At 36.7% G+C, this 16,916-nt stretch overlaps 1 protein-coding gene across 2 annotated transcripts in view; it reads left to right on the top strand.

Annotated features, from left to right (window-relative positions):
* Positions 1-13,247: 13,247 nt before the first annotated feature.
* DLG2 (discs large MAGUK scaffold protein 2) overlaps positions 13,248-16,916 on the top strand; it is a 929,335-nt gene continuing 925,666 nt past the window's right edge. For both annotated transcript variants that reach the window (XM_060018173.2, XM_060018175.2), the window contains exon 1: positions 13,248-14,840. In XM_060018173.2, coding sequence (XP_059874156.1) covers positions 14,763-14,840 — 78 coding nt within the window. In that variant the 5' untranslated portion in view covers positions 13,248-14,762. The remainder of the gene's footprint in view (positions 14,841-16,916) is intronic.

Raw genomic sequence — 16,916 nt, forward strand, 5'->3', positions numbered from 1 at the left:
TCTGCTTCTTTTCTTCATTATTTCATACTTCTTTTTTATGAAGTCATTTTGTCTGTTTTAAACCCTTCCCATTTTAAGAAAACCAGATATATTCAAGATTTAGATGACAAGCATCCTTTTATGTCTTGTTTTAACAACTTTACTGAGGTATAATGACATATGATAAACCACATGTTTAAAGTATATAATTTGATAGATTTTGACATATGTCTCCCTCTGTAGATCATCACCATAATCAAGATAGTGAACACGCCTACCATCCCCTAAAGTTTGCTTGTGTTTTTTCATAAACCTTCCCTCCTCTCACCCTGTCCAGTACCAGTCAACAACTGATATGCTCTGTGTCACTAAAGATTTGTTTACATCTTCTAGCATTTTATATAAATGGAACCATAATGGAATCATATGGTATGTGCTCTTTTAGTCTGGCTTATTTCACTTAGCCTGATTATTCTGGGATTTGTCCACGCTTTTGCTCATACCAATAGCATTCCTTTTTATTGCTGAGTAGTATTTCATTGTATGAATATAATACAGTTTGTTTATCTGTTCATCTGTTGATGGACATTTGGGTTTTTTCCCCCAGTTTTTGGCTATTCCAAATAAAACTGTTGTGAACTCTGTACACTATCTTTAAATGAACATATGTTTTCATTTATGTTGGGTAAATGCCTAGGAGTAGAATGGCTGGGACATGTTGTAGATACACGTTTAACTTTTCAAGAAACTGCCAGACTTTTCCAGAGTGGTTATGCTATTTTCCATCCCCAAAGTGATTATTCCATTCTACATTTGCACACTTATCTCTCTCACTGGCTGGACATTTTCCTGAGTTCAGTTGGCTGTAAGAACATATCTATTTCCTCTATCTTCACCATGAGGATAGCTCCCAAATTTATGCCTCTAGTTATCATCTTCCTCTGGATCTTCAGCTCTGCAATTCCAACTGCTAATTTGCTAATCATCTACTTTACTAGTACTTTTATAAGACTATGAAGATGGGGCACTGGATCCATGCCCTAGCTCAGTTCCCCTGAATTCTCTTTCCTTTGGCAGAACCCAGGGTAGAACTGCTTCCTGGCATGATTTCGCCCTATCATGAATAAAACCTCTCTTTAACTCTTTTCAACTCCTGTGAGACAGAATGGAACTTTCACGAAGACTTCACTGAATACTTCACCAAAGACATCAAGGGATATGAACACAGAGAATAAGAAGAGGGTTTTCTGATCCCTCACACAGTTAGCATGCTCATAGGAGCTAAAGTCCCTGCCCCAGGGAAAGAGGACTGGTACCAAAGGACAGGCACCCTGCCCCCATCTGTAGTCAGGAGAGGGGATTCTGAGGCAGACCTTGGCTGGATTCACACAGTGCCATTGTTAGTTGAGTGACTTCCAGAAAGTTCCTTAACTTCTCTGAGTCTACTTATGTGTAGACTGGAGCCACCTCATAGAATTCTTTTAAGATTGAATAAAATAAGTAATTGTTTGACTCATATTAAATACTTGATGTTAAATTTGATAAACATTTTAAAGATATAAAATCCAATACAAGCCTTAGATATCTGTATGTACCTTGACTCCAATGATCTTTTGACCCCTACCTTATCTTATATTCATTGATCTTATCTTTTTTCTGGTTATCACCTCTCTCCTAGCTTTACTACTTTTCCTACCCAGTTTAAATCTAGTAGAAATTCATTCTAATCACTTCTATTGCATAAATTCTCAACTTTCTTGTATTACTTTCACTTTGTCCCTTGTTTTCACAGAATTCACCATTCAGTAAGGAAACTATATATTAAATAGACAACTGTAAATGTTGCAATGCTCAAGGACTTGGTTTTGAGCTTTTTTCAGTAACTCAGCTAGTGATCATGGCTTTATATACCAGCTATATGCCAATATCTTCTTTGAAATGCTAGACCTGTATATGCAGCAGTTCCCTTGATGTCTCCACTCAGATGTCTAAAAATATCTCAAAATTAACGTGTCCAGAACCAAACTTCTTATTTTTCCCTAGAAACCTGCTCTATCCACAAAATTCATTTCAGCTGGTGATAAATGTAGCCTTCTAGTTGCTCATGTCAATAGGTCTGGACTCATCCTTGCTCCTCTCTTTCTCTCATACCCATATCCACTATCTTAAAAATATGTCCAGAACCCAACCATTGTTTTTTATTTCCATGTGCATTAGTTTTGTCCAAGCTTCCATTACCTTTAAACTTGATCATTGCAATACTTTCTTAATTATTATCTCTGCTTCCAGCCTTGACCCCCTACAGTCAAAATTTTCAGGACAGCAGCAAGAATGACCTTATTAAAACATTATTCATATCGTGTTACTACTCTGAAATTGCTCCCAACCTCATTCACAGCAAAAGCCAATTTGCCCACAATAGCTTATGAGGCTTACAAGTTCTACTTTCCACATTCTCCCTTCGCTCACCTCTCTACCTTTCTGATCTTATTTTATACTGTCTTTCTTCTCACTCTGCTTCAGCTACTCTGACCTCCATGATGTCATCAGACAAGCCAGCCATAGTCTTTCGCATAGAATATTCATTTCCCATATATCCTTCTAGCTTACTTTCATTTCCTTAAGATCTCTACTCGAGTGACTTTTTCAATGAGGTTTACCTCAATCAGCCTATCAAAAAATTTAACCACTCTAACACTTTTTATTCCATTTATCTGTTCTCTTTTTTCTTTAGCTTGTATCAATATTTAATAGATGATATATGTTGCTACTTATCTTTCTTATTATTTCCTCCCTACACTAAAATGTAAACGTGAGGTAGGGATTGTTGTCTGTTTAGTTCATTGTTACATTCCCATTGCTTAGAAATACGGTGGGTGCATAGTAATCCTCAAAAGTGCTGAATAAATGAATGAATGGAGGAAGGGTTTTTTTTCATTACTTTGCTTACTTGACATGTATACTCCTATCTTTTCCAGAGCCATCATGACTTGAACAGATCTAAAAATTAACATACCATTACCCCTTTCACTTTCTGTATGGATGTAGAAATCCCCAAGGCACAGGTTAAACCTCCTAGAATACACTGAAATAGAAAATGTCAACAACACTTCCTTTAAAAAAAAATTGTCTGCTTTAGAGGAGCTTACAAAGAACCCTCACGTGGACACTATTGACCACGAGGAATAATCAACAAATTATATTAAATCTCTAAGAAATTCATTAGTGAAAATTTCATAAGAGACTATAAAATAAGAATACTTAAAATTATAATGAGGGGCTTCCCTGGTGGTGCAGTGATTAGGAATCTGCCTGCCAATGCAGGGGACATGGGTTCCAGCCCTGGTCCGGGAAGATCCCACATGCCGTGGAGCAACTAAGCCCGTGCGCCACAGCTACTGAGCCTGCACTCTAGAGCCCGTGAGCCACAACTACTGAAGCCCACGTGCCTAGAACCTGTGCTCCACAACAAGAAAAGCCATGGCAATGAGAAGCCTGCACACCACAAGGAAGAGTAGCCCCCGCTCACCGCAACTAGAGAAAGCCCGTGCACAGCAACAAAGACCCAATGCAGCCAAAAATAAATAAATAAAATAAATTTTAAAAAATTATAATGAGACAAGGGGAGAAATAGAAAGTAAAATGAAAGAAGGGGGTACTCTAAAGCAAATGCTTCCTTTGTCTTAGAGATATCTCCAAGTTCCCTGGGCTCGAATCTCCAGCTACTTTTGACTTCAAGTGCTTAGCCTATAAAGCACCTGTCACATTTTTACAGATTCTGTCTCCTTCGTTATTCCTTTTTTTATTCATGTATTTAGAAAATTTGTTTCAGAGCACTTATTATGCACCAGGCACTGTGCTAGACACAGGAGATACAATGGTGAAAACACAAGCAAGTTCCCTACTTTCCTGGAATGTTCCACAAGGAAAGCAAGGAAAATATATATACTAAATAGATCATCGTCAATGTGACAAATGTTGTGAAAAGTATTGTGTTAAGGGACTGAGTCAGGGATCCAAATCTCATCTAAGGTGTCAAGAAAGAATGTTTCTTACATTGCTTCTTGCCTTTTTCCTACCATCATCACCCTAAGACCCTCAATTATCTCTTCTGCCTCCATCATTCTGCCGACTCTCCAACTCTGACCATATTTGTCATGATTAAGTGTTTATTGGCATTCTCTAATTACAGTATGGCTACAGCCTTTTCTTCCTTCTTTCCCACTATTCCTCAAACACATCTCATGTTTTCCAACCTTTTTACTTTTACTCATGCTGTTTCAAGCAATACATATACTTTTCGTCTTGATCTGTTTTCTCAGCGCCAACTCAAATTTCCTTTCTTATTGAAAGTCTGTCTTCTCTACTCCAGCACGTAGGCTAGTGAATATTATCTGAACTCACAGCAGTTGCCCCTTCTTTATTTATTTTTATTTCATCATAAGCTATTGCATGATATTTTTTGTACTGTTACACTCTGTCTTAAAGACAGGAACATTGAAGACCAGACAAGTTTTGAAAATCAAGAATTAAGGGAGGAGCAAACTAGGATTAAGTTACTTAATGTCTTAGAAATATCACTTTCTAATATATAAAAGGTAGATAATGTTATCTGACTCAGAGATTTCTTGAGATGATCAAATGAGATGAGACTATTTCCTAAAGTGTGGTTTACTGAAGATGGCACATGGAAACATTTAAAAAATACTTATACTTTAAGTTTAATTTAAATTAGAAAAGAAAAATTGGAACTAGAATATAAACCATCAGTTCTCTTTTCAAAGAGAATTGTGGTTTACTTAAGATGGTACATGGCAAACACTTAAAAAATACTTATACTTTAATTTAAATTAGAAAAGAAAAATTGGAACTAGAATATAAATCATCAATTCTCTTTTCAACTAGACTTTATAAATTATTTCTGGTTTTTAGTTTACTTTTTAATATTATTAATAAACATGTATTATTTATATGTTACTTATTACTTATGGAGATGTCTTACCTTTGTTTATTCTGGTGATGACAAGTTTATTTAAAATAAATTTATTTAAATAAAAAGTGAGTCAAATTAAATTTTAAAATAACCTAAACAACAATAGAGGTATTATGTGAACATGCAAAAATGGATGAGGTTAGATAAATACTGAGGTAAGGCAAGTTAAATACTTTTGTGGGCAAAATACTTTGTATACCTTAAAGATGAAATACATTAATTTCATGTAAAGATGCTTAACGTAAAGTAGCTGACATAGCGGAGGCACCTAGCAAGTTGGTCTCCTTTATATTCTTTAAGCCGGAGAGAGGTTACAATTAATATCAGGAATATTTTCGGTAACACTATCTGCAATTGACATTTGCACTGAGGATTTCAGCAGCTGCTGTTTCTGTTTTTATGTAGGAGGCAGGATGGAAAAGGAATAGATTATGTGTTTTCATTAGTGGGTCTCATTTTTAAGGAAGTGAAAAAAGGAGTTATTTATTTATGAATATAGTTTTCTGTATTCAATTTTGCAAAAGATCACCTGTATCTATCTATGGAAAGGGTGGAATTACAAAGTGAAAAAATGGCCAGCTGATAGGCCACGAATCAGCAAGTCTCATTGATTTATCTTTTGAAACGTTGGTTTTCAAAGCACTTTGAACCCTTCTAACAGTGACTTTCATTTATCTCTTAATGTATGAAGACGAGTATGAGGTAAAAATACAAATAGAGGGTAATAATAAATGCTTAATGTGGGTCTATATAGTGCCTTCCTTTCTTCTCCCAGGAGTATGAAGGAGTTTAATTCAAGTGATATGCTCATTCATTTGTTTATTCATTCAGCAAATAACTATTAAATTATTCAGATATATTTATTGAGTGACTACCATGTGCAAAGGACCATGAGGATAGAAAAATAAATAAGGGATTTTCTTGAATTTTTCACAGTCATTTAGGGGGCAACACGTAAGTTCAGAGTAATCACAAATGAATGTCATAAGAGCCAAACCTGAGATGTGTACAAGTGCAATAGGAAATGTTAGTTTTAGTGCATTAGTACAAACTGGCCCTGTCTCAAGGGATCAGGAAAGGTTTCATAGAGAATTACTGAGCCAAGTCTCAAAAAATGTGTAAAGATTTCTCAAACCACAAAGATGAAAAGGAGCAGGAAGAGAGGTGAAGAGTTAGGACTGCAGGCAGAGGAAACAGCATGTACAGTGATTCAATCACATAGAATGTGTGTGTCTGGGAAACAGAAAATACTTTGGTGAAGACCCAAAAGATGATATGGCAAAGGGATAACTTCATCAGAAATGGCCATTGGACTTAAAAGAACATTCTCTTATAGATCAATTCTTGGGTCTTATTGTTATGGACTAACAGATTATTTGTTTAAGGTGACTTTAGAAATTGATTATAGAGTCCAATACCCAGAGGTAAGACAACTGGTAAAAGTGAAATTAAAGCTAAAAGCAGTGACTCCAATATTAGCACCCCACTTCCATGGATGGGAGAAATCCTGCTGTTGAGATAGCTAGAATACTGGACTGTATAACTGAATCATAATTGATAAGAAAGTTCCCATGCCGAAGGGCTCTAATTAGATGGGTGGTGTTTAAATGTCTCTATTTGTGGCAAGCTTTGGCAAAGCATGTAAATTTAAAGGGATTGAGTAGAATTCTCTGTTACAAAATTACTCAACTACCCATCTTTTAGCATTGTGTAGCTTTATCAGGAAAACTGTCTGTGGTCTTGTTTATTGCATTGATTTTTGTACTCACAAGTTAAAGTTCTTGCATGTTCCATGTGATATCCATTCTTTCTTGGCTGCTGGCTTGATATTCTTGAACTTTGCTCCTCACCTATATCCACTCAGTTCTACATTCCTTTGATAGTTATTGCCATATCAATCTATATCCCCAGTTGTAGCAAAATTTAATTGTAAGCATGTGGCAAATCATAACATGTGGTTCAGAACTACTATATAAATTCAGGATCCATTTGAGTTTTTCTTTTTATGAGAAATCTGTAAAAGGAAAAGAGGCTCTGAGAAGACTCTCAAAAAAAAAAAAAACTATTTAGAAAGCTTAAGAAAATATTCATTTGGCTCAGAAAAGAGACATTTGTGAAACTGAAAGTCTTTAAATTTATGAAAGATTTTTACAAGGGTTTGGAAACTGATTTGTTTTCTGCACTAATGGAATAAAAAAGAGGAAAGAACTTAAGAAGGTAGACTTCCTAACATTGAGGATGATTAAATACAATCATAAAAAGAGTTTTTTAAAAAATTCTCTGCTTCATAATACTAAGCACGTGTTCTCTGTCTAGACTATTGTTTTTTTTTTCTTTTTCTTTTTTTTTTGGCCTTCCCTAAAGATTAGAGGATGAATAAAAAATAAAAATAAACATTTTTATTGCACCCATACTGTGTGTCAGGTACTGCTCTAAACAGTTTACATGTATTATCTCATTTGATTTTTATTATCAACACAATGGCATCGTTTCCATTATTACCCACTTTATAGAATTGACATTACTTGTCCAAGGTCACAAATATGATGGTGGTAGTCTATCTCACATCTAACTTGAGGTAATTAATTATCATATGAGAGTGTCTTTTAAACAGCATTTTAATTAGGTGACTTCCTGGCAATCTCTTGCATGAAACATTTCACAATAAATCTTATACATACTATTGTCAGACATGCTTATTAAACACTAAAATCTCACATGTAGGCCAGTTAAATTCTCTAGGTTTTATTTGGGGGGATGTGGAGGGAGTGTTAAGTTAGAGGCAAGCCAGTTTGACTTATCTGAGTTTGTATAAAGTGATGGCTAGAGCAGTGATTTCTTGAGCTGACTATGGCATCCCAGGATATATGGGACTCAATAGGTGCCCTTGGAGTAAGAGTGTGGGGTTTTGATCAGGGCAAGAAAGTTGACCTTAGGATCACCAAAGGAATAAAAATGAAACTGAGAGCCCTGCGTAAAACTGAAACCTTAAAAGCGTTCTCATTTAATGAGAGGGCTTCTAAAAACTTCACGCATTAGCCCAGGGAAGCAATAATGAAGAGTATTTCTAGTATGAGTAGAAAAATGAAAAAAAAAAGTAAATTTAACACTTTTGTGTGAACAGAATAACACTAAGCCAAATATATTAAACATGGGACTGCTCCTGAACTAGTGAAATCTCTGGGCAACTAGCAGAAGAATGTGCAAAATTATTCTGTAGCAACAATTACGCAATTAAAGGTCCCTGGGACTCCCACAGGAAGTACGATCTTACTAAAGAAGATCTTAGAATAAAAATGTATAGTGACATGCAGAAGCTACCCACCATGAGTAGAATCAGCATGATTAGACTTCCAAGAATACTAGATGAAAAGAGTACCAGATAAGGACTACAAATTGAATATGTTTTAAATTAAAAACATGATAGAGGAAGGAATAAATATCATAATAAAAGAATAGAACATCATGATAAGAGGCTGGGAGGATTTTAATATATAGAATGCCTAGAAATTTAAATATATATATATATATATATAATAATTCACTAAAAATAAACACTCTATAGATAGGTAAGACAATAGATTAAAACTTAAGATAAAAAAGTAAGAATGAGGTCTGAGAATATAACCCTGAAAGAAGCACAAACAAGGGAGGAGAAGAATAATAGGAGGTATAAAAGCAATAGGATGGGTCACATGAAAATGTCCAGGAAAAATATAACAGGATATTAGGAGGAGAGAATAGAGAGAATGAAGGGAAGACGTACTAGAAGAAATAATGACTGATACTTGTTTATAACTAATCAGGTTGAAGAAACATAATGAATTCCAAGCAGAATTTTAGAAAAATATTGTATTACAACTGTAGCTCAAAAAGACAAAAAGTCTTCAAACAAATCATGGAAAATTGGATCGACAGCAGACATCTTATCATAAAAATAGATACCAGAAGAAGGTATGAGATAATATCTTCAAAGTGCTGAGGGAAAATCTTGTCAATCTAGAAATCTTTATTTACCTATGTTATCCTTCAAACTCTAAGGTGAATGTAGACAGTTCAGGAAAAATATAAAAAGATTGAACATATTTAACCGTCACAGACTTTTGCAGAAATAACTATTAAACTATATACATCAGTAAGAAGGAAAATTAGGAGGGTTAGGATGCTAAAAATAATGAGAAAATAAATTAATACATGTGGGAGTTATTTTGACTATTAATTGTAAAGTAATAAATAATGGTGATAATAATGACAGATTTGATCTGGAATAGAACTACTACAACAAGATGGAACTAAAATACTCTCAAACAATAACATGGAATATTGGGTGTAGTATTAAAATCATCAATTGTACAACTTTATAAAACTTAATTTGAAAAATTAGATCAAATGAAAAGGGTGATTAGCACTTCAAATGTCAATATTTATTATAAAGCATAGTAATCAAGATGATGTGGTATTAGCACAGGTAAATAAAAATAGAACAATCAAAAAAGAACCCAGAAATAATTAAATGCACACTCATGTGATCTAGGCATATGACTTAGGATAAAGATAGACAACTGGCCATAAATATGGGGGGGAATAGATTCCCATCTCACACCATAAAATGTTTTTTAAAAATTTAAGACTTAGAAGAAAATATAAGATGATTTATTTATGAACTTGAGATAGGGAAAATTTTTCTTAAGGTACAAAATGTACACACATAAAGGAAAACATTGATAAATTTCAGTACGTGAGAACTGTATGACAAAACATAAATGAAATTAAAAGACAAGTCAGATTGGGAGCAGACATTTTCAGTGCATGTAGTAAAGAATTATGTCCAGAATACATAAAATACTTTTATAAATCAGTAAGATATAACCTAATTTAAAAATGAACAAAGGCTATGAATAGAAGGAAGTTCAAATAGCCAATAAATATATGAAAAAATGCTAAGCCTCACCAGTGATTAAGAAAATGCACATCAAAACTACAAAGAGTTAACAGTATACATTATGTTTGAAAAAATTAATGTCTGATTATAACATGTCATCTAGAATGTAGGACTCACATAAACTACCAATGGACATATCCTATGATCCATCAATTACATTTTGAAGTATCTACTCTAGATAAAGTTGTATATCCTTAAAGAGAGAGGTACAAGAATGTTTCTTGAACATTATTTTGAGATGAATTCAAGGTGGAATGGAGTGAGGTGGGAGATTTTGATTATATTCTGAAGAGTTTATTTCTTTAAAATCAATCTGAATCAAAAATGGCAAAATGTTAACATTTAATAAATCTAGCTGGTATGTACATTGGTGAGTGTTATATTACTTTTTTGTATCTCTGGGTGCCTAAATATAATTAAACATTTAAAAGAAAGAACATATGAGATATTGAAAGACTAAAGAATTGATTGTGATGATTTTGAGAGCAGAAAAAAGAAGGCGGCCTAGCTCATTATAATTAGAGTCAATAGGCTTGTTATTTGTAGTGACTTAAACATATTTTCACACTTATCCATGACTGGTTGGTTCTTTGGGGCAGAAAAATAACTATTTGCAACTGGGTCATTGGTTTTAATGTACATATACAACTAGAGTGACCATTTTTCCTATTGTCCATACAGATAAAACATGCAGAAAGTATGAGCTATTCCTTTGCCTTTTTCTCTACATAGACACTAATTATTGTGCTTTTTCCAGTTGACATTCATTATTGGGCTTATAGAGAAAGCACAAAAACAGTAATTTTCTTTCTGAGCTCCCACATTATTTTTCACACATCTGTTATTATGCCATGCTGCATTGAAATTTATCATTTTATGCATCTATGTCCCCAACTATATACAACTTCTTGAGAGGAGGGACTGTATCTTATTCAGTTTGCGGTCCCCAGTGCTTGACAATAGTAATAATAATTAATACATTTTTGTGGAAAAGTATTGCTTACCTTTTTAATCATATAAGTAATAACATGAGTATATTCTCATTGTAGAAGACTCAAATATTGCACAACTATATAGACCAAAATGTAACTGTTTTTATCCTCTCTTTTCACTACTCTCTACAGAGGTAACGAACATCAACATTTTGGCATCCCTGTGAATTAAAGTTAAATATTATGTTTACCTTCATTTAGTCATAAATTCTACGTAGTGTCTATTTGACACCTGCTGTTTGATGACAGACTAATATCAGACTTTAAGGGCTATCAACTATGTATATTATATATGCAAACAAAGCAAACAAATATTTAAATGTTTATTGGTTTTGTACATTAACTTTTTATATTTCAAACATGTATTTTCTTTGGTATATACCATACACCTAACCTAGATAGCTTTTCAAGCTACCAGATATTAATTTCTAGGGCTTAATATTTACTCTGTTTTTATAATTATTTATGATATATTTAGATGATTTTTAAAAGAAAATCATGTGTGTGCTAGGCAGAAAATGTAGCTATGTAATTCTTAATGGCTTGATTTAAATATTGCATTTACCTTGAGAATTCAGAGGAGACTCACACTGTGTGTGTTGAGGCATGGACCAAAAGCTGCTTAAAAGGATTAATGTTGCATCTCAAACTCAGCTGCACTGGTAGGCTTCTGTCATATGAGAGGTATTAAAAATGAAATTATAAAGGAAAATGTCTGTCCAGGTACTGATGATGTACAGATGGAAAGCGTCTGAAAAACTTGTTTTCCATACACAGCAGAGCTGCAGAAGTTGTTTCAATCAGCAGAGCAATGGTTAGAGACTATTAGGATTTACTGTAGGCAGCTGCTGCCTACTTTGTAACAGGTGCACCTGCCCGGAAAGAGCCCAGCAAAGATGGTTGTATAACTATGGCAATGACTTCATTCCATCGACATGATACCCATCTTTAAAAAATCTTTTACAACTGAAAATTGTGGATATGCTTCTATTGCCTCTTCTAGACTTTCCAAGTGTGTGAATTCTCTTATTTTGCCATGGACATATTCAAAAAATATATTTTGAATACCTACATTGTGCTAAGCATTTGCCTTACACGTAGGCACTGACTACAAATGACCTATTCCACACTGCCCTTTCTATCTCCAAATGCCTATTTAAGGAATAATAGTTATTACTGTTATCTTTAAAGTTAAATCTCAGCTGGTAGGCCCAATTTATTTTCTTAAGAACTCCATCCTATAAAAGTTTATAAAGCCTCTAGGTCAGGTGTGTGAAGAAGGTCATTAAGGGTTCAATATAACAGCAAAACCAACCAACAAAATGATCAAGCGTCAAAGATCTTACCAAGCACCAGTTTTAGTGACTTAAGAAACATTAACTTATGAAGAAAGTGCAAAAATTGTTTTATGATCTGGCAGTCTCATCAGAGTAAATTAACATTCTTTGATTTCCTCTATGGTATCAGTGATATGAAAGCTCGGTATTGTTTTCTCACTTCTTTATTGTTGGATTCCCTCTTAAAATATTAAGAATGGAAATTTCTACTCATTAATATAGGGACGATTGCTCCCCCTCCCCTTTTCATCGACTTTATCCTGTTAACTGAACAGTCTTTTAACTAAATCACAGCTTAGACAAACGCATATGCAGGAATAGTGAATTCCTTTAACATCACAGCAATATTGGGATAAGCTGTGGTCCTACCGAGTAGCTCTTTGAAAGCTAAGCAGGTGTTGTCATTTATTTATTTGTTGGATTTCTGTGGCGCTTTTTTTTCCCCAAAGAGTACAAGGTGTGATGTGGTGAATTTTGCACAAGGGTTGTCTAAGAGTGTCAAAAGGAAATTAAAGGAAAGTAGAGTGCATAGGAAATGAGAACACAGAGCAAAAGTAACAGCTAATGGCAAAACCAAACCCCAGGTGGCAGTTAGGCCTGTTGATGAAGGTAGAAGAATCTGGGCTGCCCCAAGGGTACCACTGTTGGCTTTTCAGAACACTGAGTCATTTTACCAGAGCCTGTGCCCCTGGTGAGCACTAGACATTTCTGTTCAATACTCACATGGAGACCCCTAGACTAGGAATCAGAATCATAGACTCACAGGGCAGGAAGGGGCCTACAAAATCTTCTGCCCAATTCTCTTATTTTACAGATGAGGCAAATCAAGCTCAGAGAAAACAAGGAAACAATTTAGAAACAAAGCCAGGGTTTGAACCCAGATTATTCATTTATTCAGCAAACATACATTGAATGCATTGTGTTCAACACTGTTCTAGGTACCAGGGTTACTTTAGTGAGTAACATGGACATGGGTCCTGATCCCACACTGCCTTGTTCTACCTCCGATTGCTTATGAGGATGTTCAGTGTACTTTATAAAATGGCATTCTGTTCAATGGAGACCCAGCACTCTTTGGGGGTAAACCTCAAGTGACGTAGAGTGAGAGAAGGGAATTCTTTTCCAATTTTCTGTAAGTGTGTTGACATTCTTTGGTCAACAGATGCTCCCTAGGGCAAGTCTTTCAGATCAGATGGAAAACATTTACTGGATTGAGTCTCATTTGTGGATCAGTGGATGGAAGGTTTTCCTTGCTGAGATGAGCAGTTTATTTTTTGTCCTCTAGTAGGATGGGCAAAGGCTTAGACATTATCTCTCGCTGGAGGAAACACCTGTCTCTTAAAATTGACTTTACCTTTAAAATGCCTCATAATAGTCTAAACCCTAGTAAGGTAATTGAAATTGGAAACACTTGGTGGTAGCATCAAATGTGAGAATTCTACAAAGGAGAATATGGTTTAAGAGTTGCCATAAATCTACCTTCTCAAAGGTGATATTACAATCCTCCATTTAACACTGGCTATCACTACAAGAAAACTCCCTTGTTAAAAGAAAAGGGAGTAAATTGTTCTATTTTGATTTGAAGGTAGATTTAAGCCCGTCTCCATTACTCAGTCTTCAGGCAGTAAACCTGTGCTTATAAAAGCAGCCCAGGTTGCTTTAGGGGTGGAACCAATGAGTTTAAAAGCTGAGGACCTTCGCTCCGCCATTAGGCGATAGATTTCATCCTGTTCACTTCGCCCTTTGTCCCGGGCCAGCCTGCAAAGAAATAAAGTGTTATTCTTGCAAACTGTGGGTAAGACTGGCTGATGAGCTCAGGTAGGATTTTCCCTGGACCAAATGGAGTTGAGGAGGGGGCAAAGGAAGGACACTTCTGTTTTCCAGCCACCCTGACAGTCCGATCTTCTCGGAGGATCAGAGCGTGCTCTAGGCTCCGGGGACACCTGTTTGTGCCCACAGGGCCAAGTCCGTGGTGACCCTACCTCTCCTCCGTGCCTGGCAGCTCCTGTATTGGCTGATTTACCTGCGAGGCTGTGTGTGGATCTGTCTTTCCGCGGCCACTGCCGCCAGCACGTACTGTCAAGGCAGAGGGAAGCCAAGCGAGGAAGGCAACTGCCGGAGCCCAGAGCGGGAGGTGAGCCACCTCCCGGAGGAGTTGACTGCGGCTTCCCTTCCTCCTGACACGCATGGAGTTTGGTGGTGACGGAACCGAAGAACTGCAGGCAGATACTTAGCCGCCTGGATGTGTGTGCGCCGGCTGGGAAGGCAGCGCCCGCCCGCCTGACCCGGACCTCCTGTTGGCAGGATGTAAATATACCTGCGGACTGGCCAAACAGGACTGCCCTTCCCCCAGCCCCTTCCCTCCTCCCACCCTCTCCCTCGGCTAACCAGCATGAGAGGAACTGAGAAAGCAACAGCCTGCAAGTGACAGCTCCAGACCGATTCCGCTTGTCTCTGAGCCGAGGTGGGAAGTTGATTGTGCAGCAGCTTCATTGCGAATTCCTTCCATTGGCATCGCTATGTTTGCCTCTATCTGGTATGCCAAGAAGCTGGGTCGCAGGTTCGTGCACAACGCCAGGAAGGCGAAATCCGAAAAGGTAGGGAATGAGTGGGGATGATTACCTTTTCGATTTGCCAACTGCCTGCTCTGGACTGCTGGTCTGACTGAATACAGACGCAGGCTTTTTTAGCTTGGGATGCAAACTTGCCTCTCGCTGGGAATGTAGTCCATGCCACTTGCAGAAGGGGGAACTCTTGGAGCCTGGCTACTTGGGAGACAGGCCTGGGGCGGTCAAGCAGAGTCATTAGCTGTTCAAACAAAATATTTGGTGAAATCATCAATTGATAGTGTCTCAACAGAGGCTTAATATTCCTTTAAATGGCACAGGGTGAAAGCAATTGAGCAGCTGAAATCTTTGCTTCTTCAGGGAGCTCTCTAGTAAACTTGTTGCTACAGTGGATTATTTTTATTACTAAAATCTTTGGTTCTGAAGGGGGCATTATAAATCCCTGAGCCTTCCTCCAGTACTTATGTCCTAGTGTGTGTCCTAGGAGCACATATTTGGAACTCTCAGTAACATTGACCAGACTCCACAGGGGTGCTTGATATCTTCTCAAATGAACAAAGCCATCACTTCAAAAGTGTTTACAATGAGCAAGAATTCTATTTATAATCGTATGGTCCTGGCCATTTAGAGAATGGCTTTGTATTTCTTTTATTCAGCGTGACTGGTTGTTTCCAGAGAGCCTCTATGTAGATTTACCTCATTAGTTTTCTTTCTCTAAGAAATGAAAAAGGCCTGTAAGTCCTAAGCTGCATAACAAGCTTGCGTCTCTAATTTGCCTTATGCTTTCAGAGGCACTGGCCAAACTGTCATATTTAGGATATCGGTATCCAACTTGTTAGGTGATGGGGAAACTTCCCAAGAAAACAACATTTTATGAAACTGAGATTTTCCATATTATTTTGAGGATGTGATCTTTGGTCATGCATCCTGTCTTAGAGCTTAGACCTACTCTTGAGATCGAACCAGAGGAGGCTTTCCTGGCCTGTGGCACAGTCCTTGCTCTCAACTGCAAAGATTCCTTCACTTTAACTTGCTATTTATTCCTTCAGAGTGGGGATGTTGATAAAATGGACAAGAATCCAGTGATAAACCAAGATGATTGTAGTGTGAAAAGAGAAAAAAACATCACTGGAGTTCTGACATTAGGGTTGTAGCCTTTCAGAATGTCCAGATCTGAGGATTGTAGAATGTTGACAGACTGGTTATTTAATGGCACTTTTGCTGGAGGAGTAGTAGAGGGAGGCAAGGGTGGGGTAGAATGGATTTCTTTCCTTTTCCATATATCGCAGGTAAAACAATTACAAACCTAATTATCATATACCAACACCATATATCATGAACAGCTGGGTTTTGAGGGTTTTGCTTTGTGCTGTTTTGTTCTGCTTTAAGGAAAGAGACTTGAAAGTGGGTCTTTCATTGGAGCAAATATTTTGAAAAAGTGCTTTCTTCCTATGAAAATTATAGGTTGTGTGGATGAGGGGACTGTCGGGGACCACAAATGGCTCTGAAAACCATTGGGAGATAATGCCTTATGCCAAATTAGTATGCAAAGAAAAGTAGACTCTCCCAGTGACACTTAATTCAGACTTGGGCCTGAATGTGGAGAACACCAGCTCTATGAAATTCAGTGTACAGAACCTAAAAGGATGTTAATCCAAGGAACTAACACGGGCTTCTGCTTCTTGAGTGTGGGAAGAAGCTAGTAAGGGGCCTTCAGTATCTCCATTTCATTTCTGCAATGGCCATTGCTTGGAACAAGCAAGAAGAAACCAAATGTGGGGTTAAGGGTTTTTAATATTTTATCTTACTCAGAGATAATACTTTATTTGTGTTACTCAGAGAGTAAGGAAATCAACATTAGAGAACTGAAGTTTTGCTCCCTGAGTGATAAAGACTAAAGGAAAGATTATTAACTCTAATGCCCTTGCGTTAGCCAGTGGAACTAAGGAGTTAATTTTGAACACTAAATGATGATAACTAACATGAAAGTAGCGTCTCGTTTTTTTTTTTTTCCATAGAATTTGTATTCACAGCGTTTCTGGAATAAATTAAAAGGTGTGCTGCCTTGAACAATGAACAACAAGGCCCTCAGTCGGTGCTTAGTGA

Source organism: Delphinus delphis, chromosome 8 (assembly GCF_949987515.2).
Source record: "Delphinus delphis chromosome 8, mDelDel1.2, whole genome shotgun sequence".
NCBI lineage: Eukaryota > Metazoa > Chordata > Mammalia > Artiodactyla > Delphinidae > Delphinus > Delphinus delphis.